Source organism: Toxorhynchites rutilus, chromosome 3, assembly GCF_029784135.1.
Source record: "Toxorhynchites rutilus septentrionalis strain SRP chromosome 3, ASM2978413v1, whole genome shotgun sequence".
Classification (NCBI taxonomy): domain Eukaryota; kingdom Metazoa; phylum Arthropoda; class Insecta; order Diptera; family Culicidae; genus Toxorhynchites; species Toxorhynchites rutilus.
The window spans coordinates 252,224,990-252,237,603 of record NC_073746.1 but is presented as its reverse complement, the minus strand read 5'-3'; the positions used below and the strand labels follow the sequence as shown (position 1 = coordinate 252,237,603).

Below are 12,614 nucleotides of genomic sequence, written 5' to 3'. Positions count from 1 at the left end.
GTTGCTTGTTTTCGTTGCGCGAAACTTAGAACTTGTTCGTCTCTTGTAGGGGGTCTCGTAGCCTAATTGGTTGCGTGTCCACTACTAAGCGAACGATCATGAGCTAATAACTCAGGGCCCCTCAACTGACCATCTTTGTGTATTATTCTAAATACTATGTCCACGCTACAATCATCATGTGTCGGTAATCCCAGTCCCTTACCGCTCACATTTTCGGTCTGCTGCATCGGTAATTGGCACTATTAATAACGCAACAATGGAAGCCCCATATCAACAGTCCCGCTGTGAACAGCCCAACTGTGAACATTCGAACAATAGCAATATTCTTACGCCGGAAAAAGGCGACATGTGTTGTGCATCGATAGAATAGGAATTCTCTTGCGCCTCAACGGCTACTGTGTTATAAATAAAACAAATGTTAATCGATAGATAGCGATACTCTTACGCCTCAAAATGGTAACAGTGTAATATACAACAAAAGATATCTTAAGATAAAAAATTTACACGAATGAATTCAGCTCTGTTACAGTTGCATTGCTAAATGAGCCCAATAAAATAAACTGTTGGGATAAAAAAAAATCTCCTGTACATGTGAATAGCACACCTTCGATACTTTCAGTTGTCATTCGTATTTGTTCTCGTGAGAATCGGCTCTGTTCTAATGCAACAAGCTCCTAGCTTTGTTGACGGTTTTGACCGAGAGTCGAGAAACGATTTTTCATGAACGGTCATTCTCGCGATGTTTTATTTTTATCCATTTTTATGCCATAAAACCTATTCAGGGTTCCCGGATTTTTTTACTTTATGAAATTTCGACGTATTCGCAAATAATATTCAAAAAGATAAACCAACAAATTTAAAAAAAAAGATTGCGTAGTCCTACGTCCAAAGCGGTCGTGTCTCGGATACAACCCCTCGAATTTTTTCGTTCAGGTTATGACTACTCTCCTGTTGCTGATATTAGGTTTGAACTTTGTGCTCCATTTCTTGTTTTTTCTTTCTTTTGGTTGATTATGTCAACTACTTCACGGTTATAAAATGATTGATAACTTCGCTGAATAGCAGTGTGCGATGTCGTTCATTCACCCTTTGTATCAGACAAAATCGTTTTGTATGTTCACCACTCTGTCTTTCTGCTTGCTAGTTGGTGCGAGACTGTGATTTGACAGAGACGGATGGAGCATAAATGTTCCTCTCTCATCACATTTATCTGTAGAACAAACGCTGCATTTGCATTTGATTTGCAGCGGTATATAAATAATGTATCTCAATAATAAATTATTAGCTCGTAATTGACACCAACAATTGTATGTGAAAATGGGAATGCTTCCATTTCCGCTATTTTAAGTTTAAGTTAAGTATAGCATACCCAACAAATCATAGAAAACAATCGATTCGATTGGTGTGCAACTCATACAAATTTGTTATTAAACAAAAAAAGATTGTTATTAAAGTTGAAAATATTTCATAAAAACGTGACCTGTCTTTTCTGATTTGGCCTCCTTAATGATAGACTTGATCCTACATCGAAAATTCAATTCTCGATCATCGAAGATAGAGGCATCCAAATCAAAAATGAAATTTAAAAATTGACAACTTTATTATATATATATATATATATATATATATATATATATATATATATATATATATATATATATATATATATATATATATATATATATATATATATGAATGATAGCAGTTTCGTGTAACACGTTTGTAACGCGTTTGTCTGTAGCGCTGCCCCACATAATTGGAAATTTGGCACCCTTCCTGTTGAACGATTGATCTGAAATTTGGAACACACCTTTATCTCTGCAGTCATTATAAAACTGCGTATTTGATGATCTTGAAAATCCAAGATGGCGGCCGCAACAAAATGGCGAATTACAATTTGTTTTTCAAAACCCCATCAATATGTGTATCAAATTAACAGGCTTGACTAGTAGAACACAGTTGTTTATAAAAAATAATTCCAAAATGACGATATATATTTTTTTCAAAACCCCATCAATATGAAAACTTGTAGCCGCTACCACAAAATGGCGCTATACATATTTGTTTCAAACCCCCATCAATATGGGTTTCAAATGAAAGGGCTTGACAAGTGGAAAATAGTAGATTACATGAATCCAAATCCAGGATGGCTGCAGTTACAAAGTAGCCAATTACTTTTAAAACAGTTTAATTCAGCTCGACCTGATCCTGTGTATTTTTGTAAATATTATCAAATGAATGGAACACACTACATTATGAACAACACAAATCCAAAAAAGTCACCGCCACTAAATAGTCGACTAAATGTTTTTTTTTTGCAATCCCGTCATTATCAGTATCAAGGGGGAACAATCACCATGTGGCGGTAATCCCTTACCGCTCACATTACGGTCGCTAATTGGTACTACTAATAACACAACCATGGAAGCCTCATATCAACAGTCTGGCTGTGTATGGTCCTACTGTGAACATTCGAACAATACGAATAGTCTAAGGTGGCATGTGTATCGATAAGAAAGGAATACTATGACACCTAAATAGCTACTGTGTACTATACAACAAAAAATTATCATGAGATAAAAATGTACACGAATAAATTTGGCTCTGTTACTGCTGAATTGCTAAATGAGCCTAATAATCGTTATCGGTATCAATACATCATGAAAACATTCAGAAAAAATTAGGTATGAAATATTTCTTTTCAAATTGTTGAATGGTTTTACTGTAGAGAAACATACTAATGATACAGATAATGTGCTGAAAACTATAAAATAAAATAAGTAAAAAAAACTTTTTAACCTTAACGGCTTCATTGTGATTAAACATAATAACAATTCAGAAAATGTACTAAAATCTAAAAAATAATTAGGCAAGTGGCAGTTGGCAGTTGTCACACTCCTTTCTGTATTAACCTAGGGCATTAATGAGACTAAAATAATATCATGGGACACGTCGGATTCCCATTATACCCAGTTAATGACTCCATCATGTGTCCCACGATTTTTTTTCTTGTTCGTCCTATAGCAATGAAAAAGTCTATAGACGAATAAAAGTCCATTATACGTTCAAACTTTCTCAGGGAGCTTTTACTGTGACTGATCATCTTTCTTCCAGTCTGACGAATCACGCAGAGGTTTTTTTATTTTTTTATTTAATTTGACTCAAGGGAGTGAGGAGTCATAACCTAGCAGTGCATTTTCAAACCTCAGTCCTAAATTTTAACTTAAGTCTAAATTCGAAGGTTCCGTAAGGATTACGCGATGAGGGTTGTTTTTAGAGACAATCAAATTGTAAATTAATCATTTTTATTTGTAAAAGACGTTTCTCTGGTCTGCAGAACAATGGAAGAACAGAAATAATACTGTTACGCCTAAATTACTCCTACTAAAGGGTGTGTCACATCAAATTGCATCACGGAAAAAACGCTGTAGAAATTCGCCCAGTAGACCGATCCTTTTGAAAATTTTAGACAGTGAAATAAAAACTATTAAACATCTTTTGGCATTTTCCATTTTTCATACTTCGAGCCCAAGCCCGTATGCTCGTACCTTCCTCTTTACCCCGTCCATAAGGTTCTGTACAACGTCAGGTTGTAGTTTTTTTTGAACAGAAATCCATTTTCTCTTCAAGTCCGCCTCCGATTTGACAACTTTTGGGTTCTTCCGGAGGGCCTGCTTCATAATCGCCCAATTTTTCTCTATTGGGCGAAGCTCCGGCGCGTTGGGCGGGTTCATTTCCTTTGGCACGAAGGTGACCCCGTTGGCTTCGTACCACTCCAACACGTCTTTTGAATAGTGGCACGAAGCGAGATCCGGCCAGAAGATGGTCGGGCCCTCGTGCTGCTTCAATAGTGGTAGTAAGCGCTTCTGTAGGCACTCCTTAAGGTAAACCTGCCCGTTTACCGTGCCGGTCATCACGAAGGGGGCGCTCCGCTTTCCGCAAGAGCAGATCGCTTGCCACACCATGTACTTTTTGGCAAACTTGGATAGTTTCTGTATGCGAATCTCCTCCGGAACGCTGAATTTGTCCTCTGCGGAGAAGAACAACAGGCCCGGCAGCTGACGAAAGTCCGCTTTGACGTAGGTTTCGTCGTCCATTCCCAGGCAATGCGGCTTCGTCAGCATTTCGGTGTACAGCTTCCGGGTTCGCGTCTTCCCCACCATGTTTTGTCTTTCGTCGCGGTTAGGAGCCTTCTGAACCTTGTATGTACGCAGGCCCTCCCGCTGCTTGGTCCGCTGGACGAATGAACTTGACAAATTCAGCTTATTGGCGACATCCCGGACCGAACTTCTCGGATCACGTCTAAACTGCTTAACTACGCGCTTGTGATCTTTTTCACTGACGGAGCATCCATTTTTGCCGTTCTTCACCTTCCGGTCGATGGTTAGGTTCTCGAAGTATCGTTTTAGTACTCTGCTGACCGTGGATTGGACGATTCCCAGCATCTTACCGATGTCCCGATGTGACAACTCCGGATTCTCGAAATGAGTGCACAGGATTAATTCACGACGCTCTTTTTCGTTCGACGACATTTTTCCAAATTTACGAAAAATTTACAGTGAAGCATGGCCAACGTGATCTATACACTCTTATCTGATTTTAAAGCGAAAGCTGAAGATATAATTCCTAAAAATTAAATTTCTACAGCGTTTTTTCCGTGATGCAATTTGATATGACACACCCTTTATGTAATATACCATAACCTAATAGAACAAAAAATACTCTTACGCCTAAATGGCTAATACTGTGTAATTTAAAATTTAAAGAAACCATAAACATGTAACATGTATACGACTAGAACCCGGCTCTGTTACAGCTAAAATGCTAATAAGCCTTAATAAATAAACAAATGGGATAAAAATAATTCATCGACTTCAAAGCATGTACCGCATTAAATATATAATACAGAGGTGAATGAAACTAATTTTTAAAGCCTCTTTAATAAAATTTTATAAAAATACTGCAGGGCGGACTCGATTATATACAGTCTTTGATTTCTTTTCACTGTATATAATTGAGTCAAAAAATATATATTTTTTAATTTGTTTGTTTATGCACATTATTTCTTTTTCTTTTAATATAAAAGAAGAATTTAGTTTTTGATTCATTCCCATAAAGTCATAAAACACATTTCTCACATGAAAAAAAAAATCTACTCAAAATCTCTCAGGAGGTGATAGGTGATGAAATTTGATGAAAAAAATGCTTCTAAGAATATGGTCGAATTTCAACAATGACGGAGTTATCGAACATGTTTGTTGTTCCGGGAACTGACAGAATTGAACTGGCTCAAAAAGTTCACTACGTAGGACGATTCTGTTGCTACCATTTGAAAGATGAGAATATATTTGAGAAACATCAAAAGTAGTGGATTTAAATAACATTTTGGAAGTGAAAAACTTTTGAAATAGTAGTTTTGAAGATTTTATTATGAATTTTATTCCAAAAATTCATAATAAACTTGATTGTTTCTATTAACAAAATTAAAAATCTCAAACTGTTCTACAATTTTTTCTTTGACACCCAACCTTTATTTAACCATATTTAACCATATTTAAAATATAAAAAAAATAATATTTTATTCAAAATTCAAATAGCCGTTGTCCGAAAAGCTAATCAAGACAGAAGAATATATCAAATGAAACTTTTTGCTAGATTAATCAGGGGAATAATTTTCATTTATTTCACTTCACGTCAAAAAATGAAAATAAAATTGACGGTAATTTATATAACAAATAAATCACCTTTTGCTAAATTATGCTGCATTTACCAAAGTCAAAAAGATCACAATCAATAAAAATCTTCTAAATTGACCCAGAAACTACCAGAAACCGGATTGTTGGTTTATTCTATTCCAAATATAGATCAAAATAATGATTAACAGCACTACCCTAGGCATTTCACTTTACATTCCACGAAACATTCCACGTTACATAATAATTTCTAGATAGTTGTGTGAGAACAATGTTATCCAAGGTAGTGAGTCACCTACAAGCAACATTATTATTCGAGTATTAAAATCCTAACTCCAAACAAGCAAGCATAATAGTCTCAATTAGTATGTAACTCGAAACGTAACATATGATACAATCGAAATAATTTTACAACATTGTCTATAGAGAGGTAGTTTTTTCCGTTTAGATATATTGTTTAGAATTTCAGATGCAACACGCCTCATACACCCATGAAAACTATTCGTGATACACTTTCCAGTCAACAAACCAAAACAATATTTTAGCAATAGCTATGTTCCACTATGTTCTACTCCTTACTTGGTGGTTATCCCAGTCGCTGGTGTATGCGGCTGTGTTGGAATTCTCCCTGCGGAACTCGCCAAAATCCAATGTTGATCCCGGAGGCATTTTCTGAAGCTTCAAGGCCAGACCCATAGTGAAAACTTCATTGCCCATATCCATAGTGAATCCGGGTGCTTTCCCGACGCCACACAGGTTCCTTACACAATCACGCTACGGAAACTTTTCCAATGACCTATATTTCAGGTCTACCAAATTCCTGGAGATAATCCATTCACATATTGGAGAATAAATATTGGACGAGGTATCTTCCTCGGAAACGCAATGCCCGATCCAAATCTTGACTTCCAACATTCACTTCTTCAGCTCTGCACCATTTCCAATTGATTCAGTCACTTTGAAACACTTAAACTGTTCGCCAAAACACACATACAAAACTGCAAATGAATCTATCTTTTTTTTTCGAGTGACCCACTCTGCACTCAGCTCGCAAACAAACGGATATGTTCTCCTTAAAAACTACCAATGTTTCCGATATTCGCTATAACTTTTTATTCGGCAAAGAATATTTTCTGCTATTGAATACTTTTAGCATTCTGTATATTGTATTCACTATAAATTCAAAAGCTGTGATATTGTGCTAACACGTTGCTTCACATTCATATGTATTAGTTATCTACGATACTGATATTGTTGCTGCTAAATATTTGCTCGTTCCCGTGGATCAAACTTACAAACTACAATTTTACTACTTTTACCAAAAAATCTTTGTTTCAATTTTTGTTTTGTGTTTTGTTGAATATTTTTTTCAGGTTTTTGCTGCTTATGAAAAATAATACTAAAAAGAAGATAGTCGACCAGCCAATTTCACTTGGAGGTGAATGCTTTATTGTTACTGCTGTTGTGCTTCATTCCGATAACGTTACCAAACTAAAATAAAACCTGATTCTGTGTGGAAAATTAAACCGTCTGCAAGAATCTTTCCCGCTCTCGGCACACTTCCTGCGAGCTCCCGCTCTCGACACGGAATGCATTTTCTACCTTTCTACACCCACCCCTTCGGGACAACGCAGGATAACGTCTCTCACGGAAAATTTCTCTATTCCTCCTTCTCCGAAAAAGTGGGCCTCGGGATTTTCACTTCCCAATATTGTGTGCATCCAAATTTGAGTGATCGTTCAGGATGGATAAATAACGGTCGTGGTCCCTTTCCTCTTCCGTTGTTTACCAGTTCTCTCATTCTCTCACGCAATTCATCTCCGAACTCTCTGTTGGGCCGATGTCCTCCTAGTCGGAGTCCAGCAGAAGGGTTAGAGTTCAAAAACCTACAACTGCGTGCGCAGGTTTCGAATTTCGAACGAAGCATGGCAAATGCATTCTCTCGCCCGCCATGTGGCGATTTCACCCGTTCGAGGTGAAACTCCAGGAAAAGGGGTTCTGGATAGAACGTGCCGAGCCGAGCGAGGCTTTCATCCATAATCTATTAATCACAATCGTCTGCTGTGCAATGTGGGTCAACTGAGGTAAATTCGCCTCAGCAGTCGACCTTGACGGCTGGTAGTCACATTCGAAGCTAAAGGGGGTTAAACGAGATTCGCACATTCTATTTGGCCTAACCAAAGAACGCTCATTGTACTCAGTTAATTTTATAAAACTCATTCGACACTGGTAAATTAAAAAATGATTTGCATACGAATTGAATCGGATATTCTCTAAGATTTGTTTGATGTGTTTTACATTACGACTCTCTAATCCGTAAATGGTTTAAATTAGGTTCAGTTCTACAAATTGGCTTAATTAACTAAAACAGTTTAAAACCTCTATAATCCAAGACAATAAGACAGCAACAAATACAAATAGAGCGTCCGTTCTGCGGACAATGTGGAGAGAGGAAATACTGCAATTTATGCTTCCAGCTTATTGAGTAAGGAAGGGTGGCCCTGACCCGACATCCTCACTACAATAGATCAAACTAATGGTCGCAGTGGTACAATGCTCCTACAGAAGAAGACCCGACATCCTAAATTGCAATGTAATTCATCACATAAAATTCTTGCTTTTTGGCAACTTCAGTAATGAAATGTGTGGTATAACTCTTTAACTATGTTTTCTACCGATCGGCGTGGCTCATGAGTGTTAAAGAAGGGGGAAGCAAAGGGCAAATCGGACATCTCTTTTTTCGACTCCCGGGCAAAAAAGATACACCCAATAAAATGGAGCTAAGATCGAGGAGAATTATTAGAATGCGATCACCCGAGGAGGGTCCCCGAACTGGAGCTGGTTCTGGAACGGGCGAGCGACCAGCGGCTGGAGGACGATGTGCAAAAGCTGGCCACTAGCCGGGTCAACCCGAAGAGCTACCGCCACATGAAAACAGCAGCCATCGACATCACCCAAGACACGCTGCGCCTACGAGACGTGTTGCGACTGCCAGACGACAGTAGTCCACACTTCTGGGTACCACTAGGTGACGGATCATGTGGACACACGAAATGAACAAATTCGTGATCCGCGCCTATTACATCTGCACTGCTTTGGAGACGGACGCCCTCGAACACTGACACTATTCGAGGAAGCGTATCCAGAGTTCGTCGGGAGGCTTGATCAGAACGCGATGAACGCGAGACGTAGAGCGATCATAAGCAACAACATGCTCTACCAAATGGAAATCGACGAAATCAAGCAGCAGATACAGAGGGAAATAAGCTCCAGAACAAACAGAGCAAGCGATGTGTCGAGACGAAGTTCAGTACGGCTGAGCAATTCATTCGCGAGTGGGGCACGCGAATCTGTAGCACAAGTGGAGGGCACAGTACAACAACCCCCTCAGTCGGAAGGCCCACAACCAGGTTAACAGCTACTACGCGATCTGGTCTTCCACTACGACGAGGCGATCTTGCAGTTCCGCGACACAGACCCTTTATCGTGCCCTAGGATCCTGAAGTTGCAGCATTTCCGCAGGCTGACAAGTGCAGTAGAGCTAATGAACGAGCACGTTGTTCCGCTGCACATGATTGATGCTGAGGACATGGAGGAGCTGCAACTGAAAGTTTACTGTGTATAAGGCCAAGAGGCGGACTGCTCCAATACTCCGTGAAAGGCGTGAGCCTCCATATCGAAGAAGATTGGAGCAACGGATCCTAAACAAGCGCGCCGCAATTGGAAGGAGGCAGCAGATCGGCGAAATTATGTCGCCAAATTGCTGTGATCGTGCGGCCTACTGAACTTCGCCAGCTGGGAGCTCACCAGCTGACGGAAAAACTCGACATACTGGTACAGCAATTGAGCGTTTTTATAAAACGGCTGAAACGTTACTCTGACTCTGCAAAGCGACAGGAACAAAATCGGATGTTCAGGGATAACGAGAAAGCGTTCTACGACCACATTAGCAACGAGAAGCCCGACTATCGCGAAGGTTTGCCAGATATTAGCGATGTTACGAACTTCTGGGCTGGTATTTGGGAGCCCCAGTACAACATCGCGACGGACAAATGTGGTTAAGACGGGAGGAGGAGAGTTGAGGTGAAATTGGAGAGATGCCAGCTATCATCGTCGGAGAGAACGATATCCGCGAAGCCTCGCGCTACCTGAGAAACTGGGCACCACCGGGCCCTGATGGTGTTCAGAACTTCTGGCACAAGAAGCTGACCGTTGCACACAGGGATGCCAACCTTCCGGATTTTTCAGGATTTCTCAGACTTTTTAGCACGCTCCCTGATATCCTGACGAACACTCAATTTATCCTGATTTTTCTGAAATGATCCTGATTTTTCCTGATTTTTGTACTCTTTACATTATTCGTAATAAATATACTGGTTTCCATGCCAAAGTTTTCTGTCATGTTAATTCTCCGGTTCGCACTTGTATATATCTTACATGAGGTCTCGAACAGAACATTTTTAAATATATATACATATAGATAGAGAGATGAGGGAAATCAAGAAATTGTAAATCATTTCGAATTACAATTTCAGTTCACGATTTTGTCAAACACTTCGAAAAAAAGATTTTTCCATCACATAGAACTCATATTTAATACGGAATGGTTGATTTTCATTAGAAGCTTAATTCCAGAAGTGCACTATGGCCATATAAAATATCATTCTTCTCCCAATTTTTAATTTTTTTTTATGCCGTAACAACACTCCTTTAAGTGGATTGTATATTGTGTCCAACTTTAAGCTCAATCAGTTCCGTACTTTTTGAGTTTTTGACGCGTACACAAACGAACAGAACATTTATATATATATATATATATATATATATATATATATATATATATATATATATATATATATATATATATATATATATATATATATATATATATAAGTTATAGTTGCTGGGTTTTTTTAAAAAACTAACACTTGACTGCGCCAGGTCCTAACTAGAACTAACTAGATTTTATTTTCCAAAAGCTTTTATTAATCACAAAACACTTCGTCAGCATTCCATGCCGTTGTTGTTGTCCGTCCGTTGTTTATGTTTATCCGATGATGCGAACCGATGCTGTCGAGATGTTTATGTTCCCATTTCCAGTCTCCGGGATCGCTGAATCTGCACCTCGCGCGCTTATCTGTTGGCGGCAATTATGCCGTTCGAATTTGATACCGCCATGGGTGGCGGCAATGCAGCTGCTGTTGATAATCTATTGTAGGGTTCTCTGACACACCTGTCCGTAACTACTCCCCCCCTTGGAAACGCAACGTCCCGATGCGTTTTATTCAATAGTTCCATATTGAGTTGTGGCTCCTGATTATTATTTGAGGATTTTTGTGTAAATATCCTGATTCTGAGATTATTGTTTTTCAATATACAAATTGCAATTATTATAACGAGCATAAAACTGCATGTGGAAATCCCCACTGTTGCTATAGTATGTTGGTTATGGTTTTGTGTTATATCTTCTAGAAAATGTCTATTTTCATTTTGCAGGTCATCTATCGTTTTCGTTTTTTCGAATTTTTGTACGGAAATTTGCAATCCTTGGAGAGGTAAAACGAATGGCTGATTTTTCTCCGTAAATTCTAGGCTTGAGAACTTAGTGTCGTTTATTTGAATGGAACAGTTATGATACTCGATAAGGGCCGTTCCTGTCAGGTTTCTTCCAGTAATTCCGCAGGTGGATGTCACATGTGAATAAGTTTCTTGTTTGATTAGTACATGATTATCTGTTATGGATTTAATCACATTGTCCGTGCTGCATGATTCAAAAGTGCAGTTACCTGGTAATCATGTAGAAGTTTCGAAAAGCAATTATCTTTGCTGAAGTCCAAAACGCTATTTTTAGTACAGATTTTGTTTCCTTCGACTTGTTCGCATTCCTTCGTGATGAAATATGTCTTTCCTGTGCTGATGATGGCAATCTTCGATGGTAACTTAAGTGTCTTGTGATCTCTTGGTATTGTTTCTAAAATTAAAGAAAAATTACTGCTCACCTTGGCGATATGCTGTCGTCTTGGTGGCTGATAGAGCGTAGCTCGGATGCTTCGTTGTTGTCCAGCAAATTTTCGGTAAGCCGCCGAAAATAGCTCCAACGAAATCACTGCTCACTTTGGCGATATGCTGTCGTCGCGGTGGCTGATAGAGCGTGGCTCGGGTGCCTCGTTGTTGTTCCACAAATTTTCGGTAATCCGCCGAAAATAGCTGCAACGCTGGAAACACAACTTTTAACACCAACTACCGACACGCGCCAGTTATAGTTGCTGGGCAACGTTCGGGTTTTTTAAAAAACTAACACTTGACTGCGCCAGGTCCTAACTAGAACTAACTAGATTTTATTTTCCAAAAGCTTTTATTAATCACAAAACACTTCGTCAGCATTCCATGCCGTTGTTGTTGTCCGTCCGTTGTTTATGTTTATCCGATGATGCGAACCGATGCTGTCGAGATGTTTATGTTCCCATTTCCAGTCTCCGGGATCGCTGAATCTGCACCTCGCGCGCTTATCTGTTGGCGGCAATTATGCCGTTCGAATTTGATACCGCCATGGGTGGCGGCAATGCAGCTGCTGTTGATAATCTATTGTAGGGTTCTCTGACACACCTGTCCGTAACTTATATATAGAGATAATGTGTATGTAGATGTATCCCTAGAATTATTAATGTAGAAATACGTTTCAGAGTGTAAAATTACACTTAAATTTTTTGAATCCACAGTTAATATGAAAAGATTTTATATGTGATTTGTTCGTCTGATTCAATATAGAATAAACTTTAATGATGGGACTATGGTAAATGTATCTAAAACCGTACTAAATATCATAAAAATTAGGAAAAAATCAACAAGTCTTCCACTGTTGAAATGCTTTCCTCATTTGTTGAGTAAAGATTTATTCCAAAGAAATGATGAATTCAGTGA

General features: G+C 38.8%; 1 protein-coding gene across 3 annotated transcripts in view; it reads right to left on the bottom strand.

The window, feature by feature from the left end:
- Positions 1–12,304, bottom strand: part of LOC129777200 (neuropeptide SIFamide receptor) — a 310,914-nt gene extending 298,610 nt beyond the window's left edge. For 2 of the 3 annotated variants that reach the window (XM_055783327.1, XM_055783329.1), the window contains exon 1: positions 6,273–7,168. In XM_055783327.1, coding sequence (XP_055639302.1) covers positions 6,273–6,416 — 144 coding nt within the window. In that variant the 5' untranslated portion in view covers positions 6,417–7,168. Of the gene's footprint in view, positions 1–6,272; positions 7,169–11,692 lie in introns of those variants that run through there. The other variant, XM_055783328.1, reaches the window with a different exon arrangement.
- Positions 12,305–12,614: the final 310 nt, after the last annotated feature.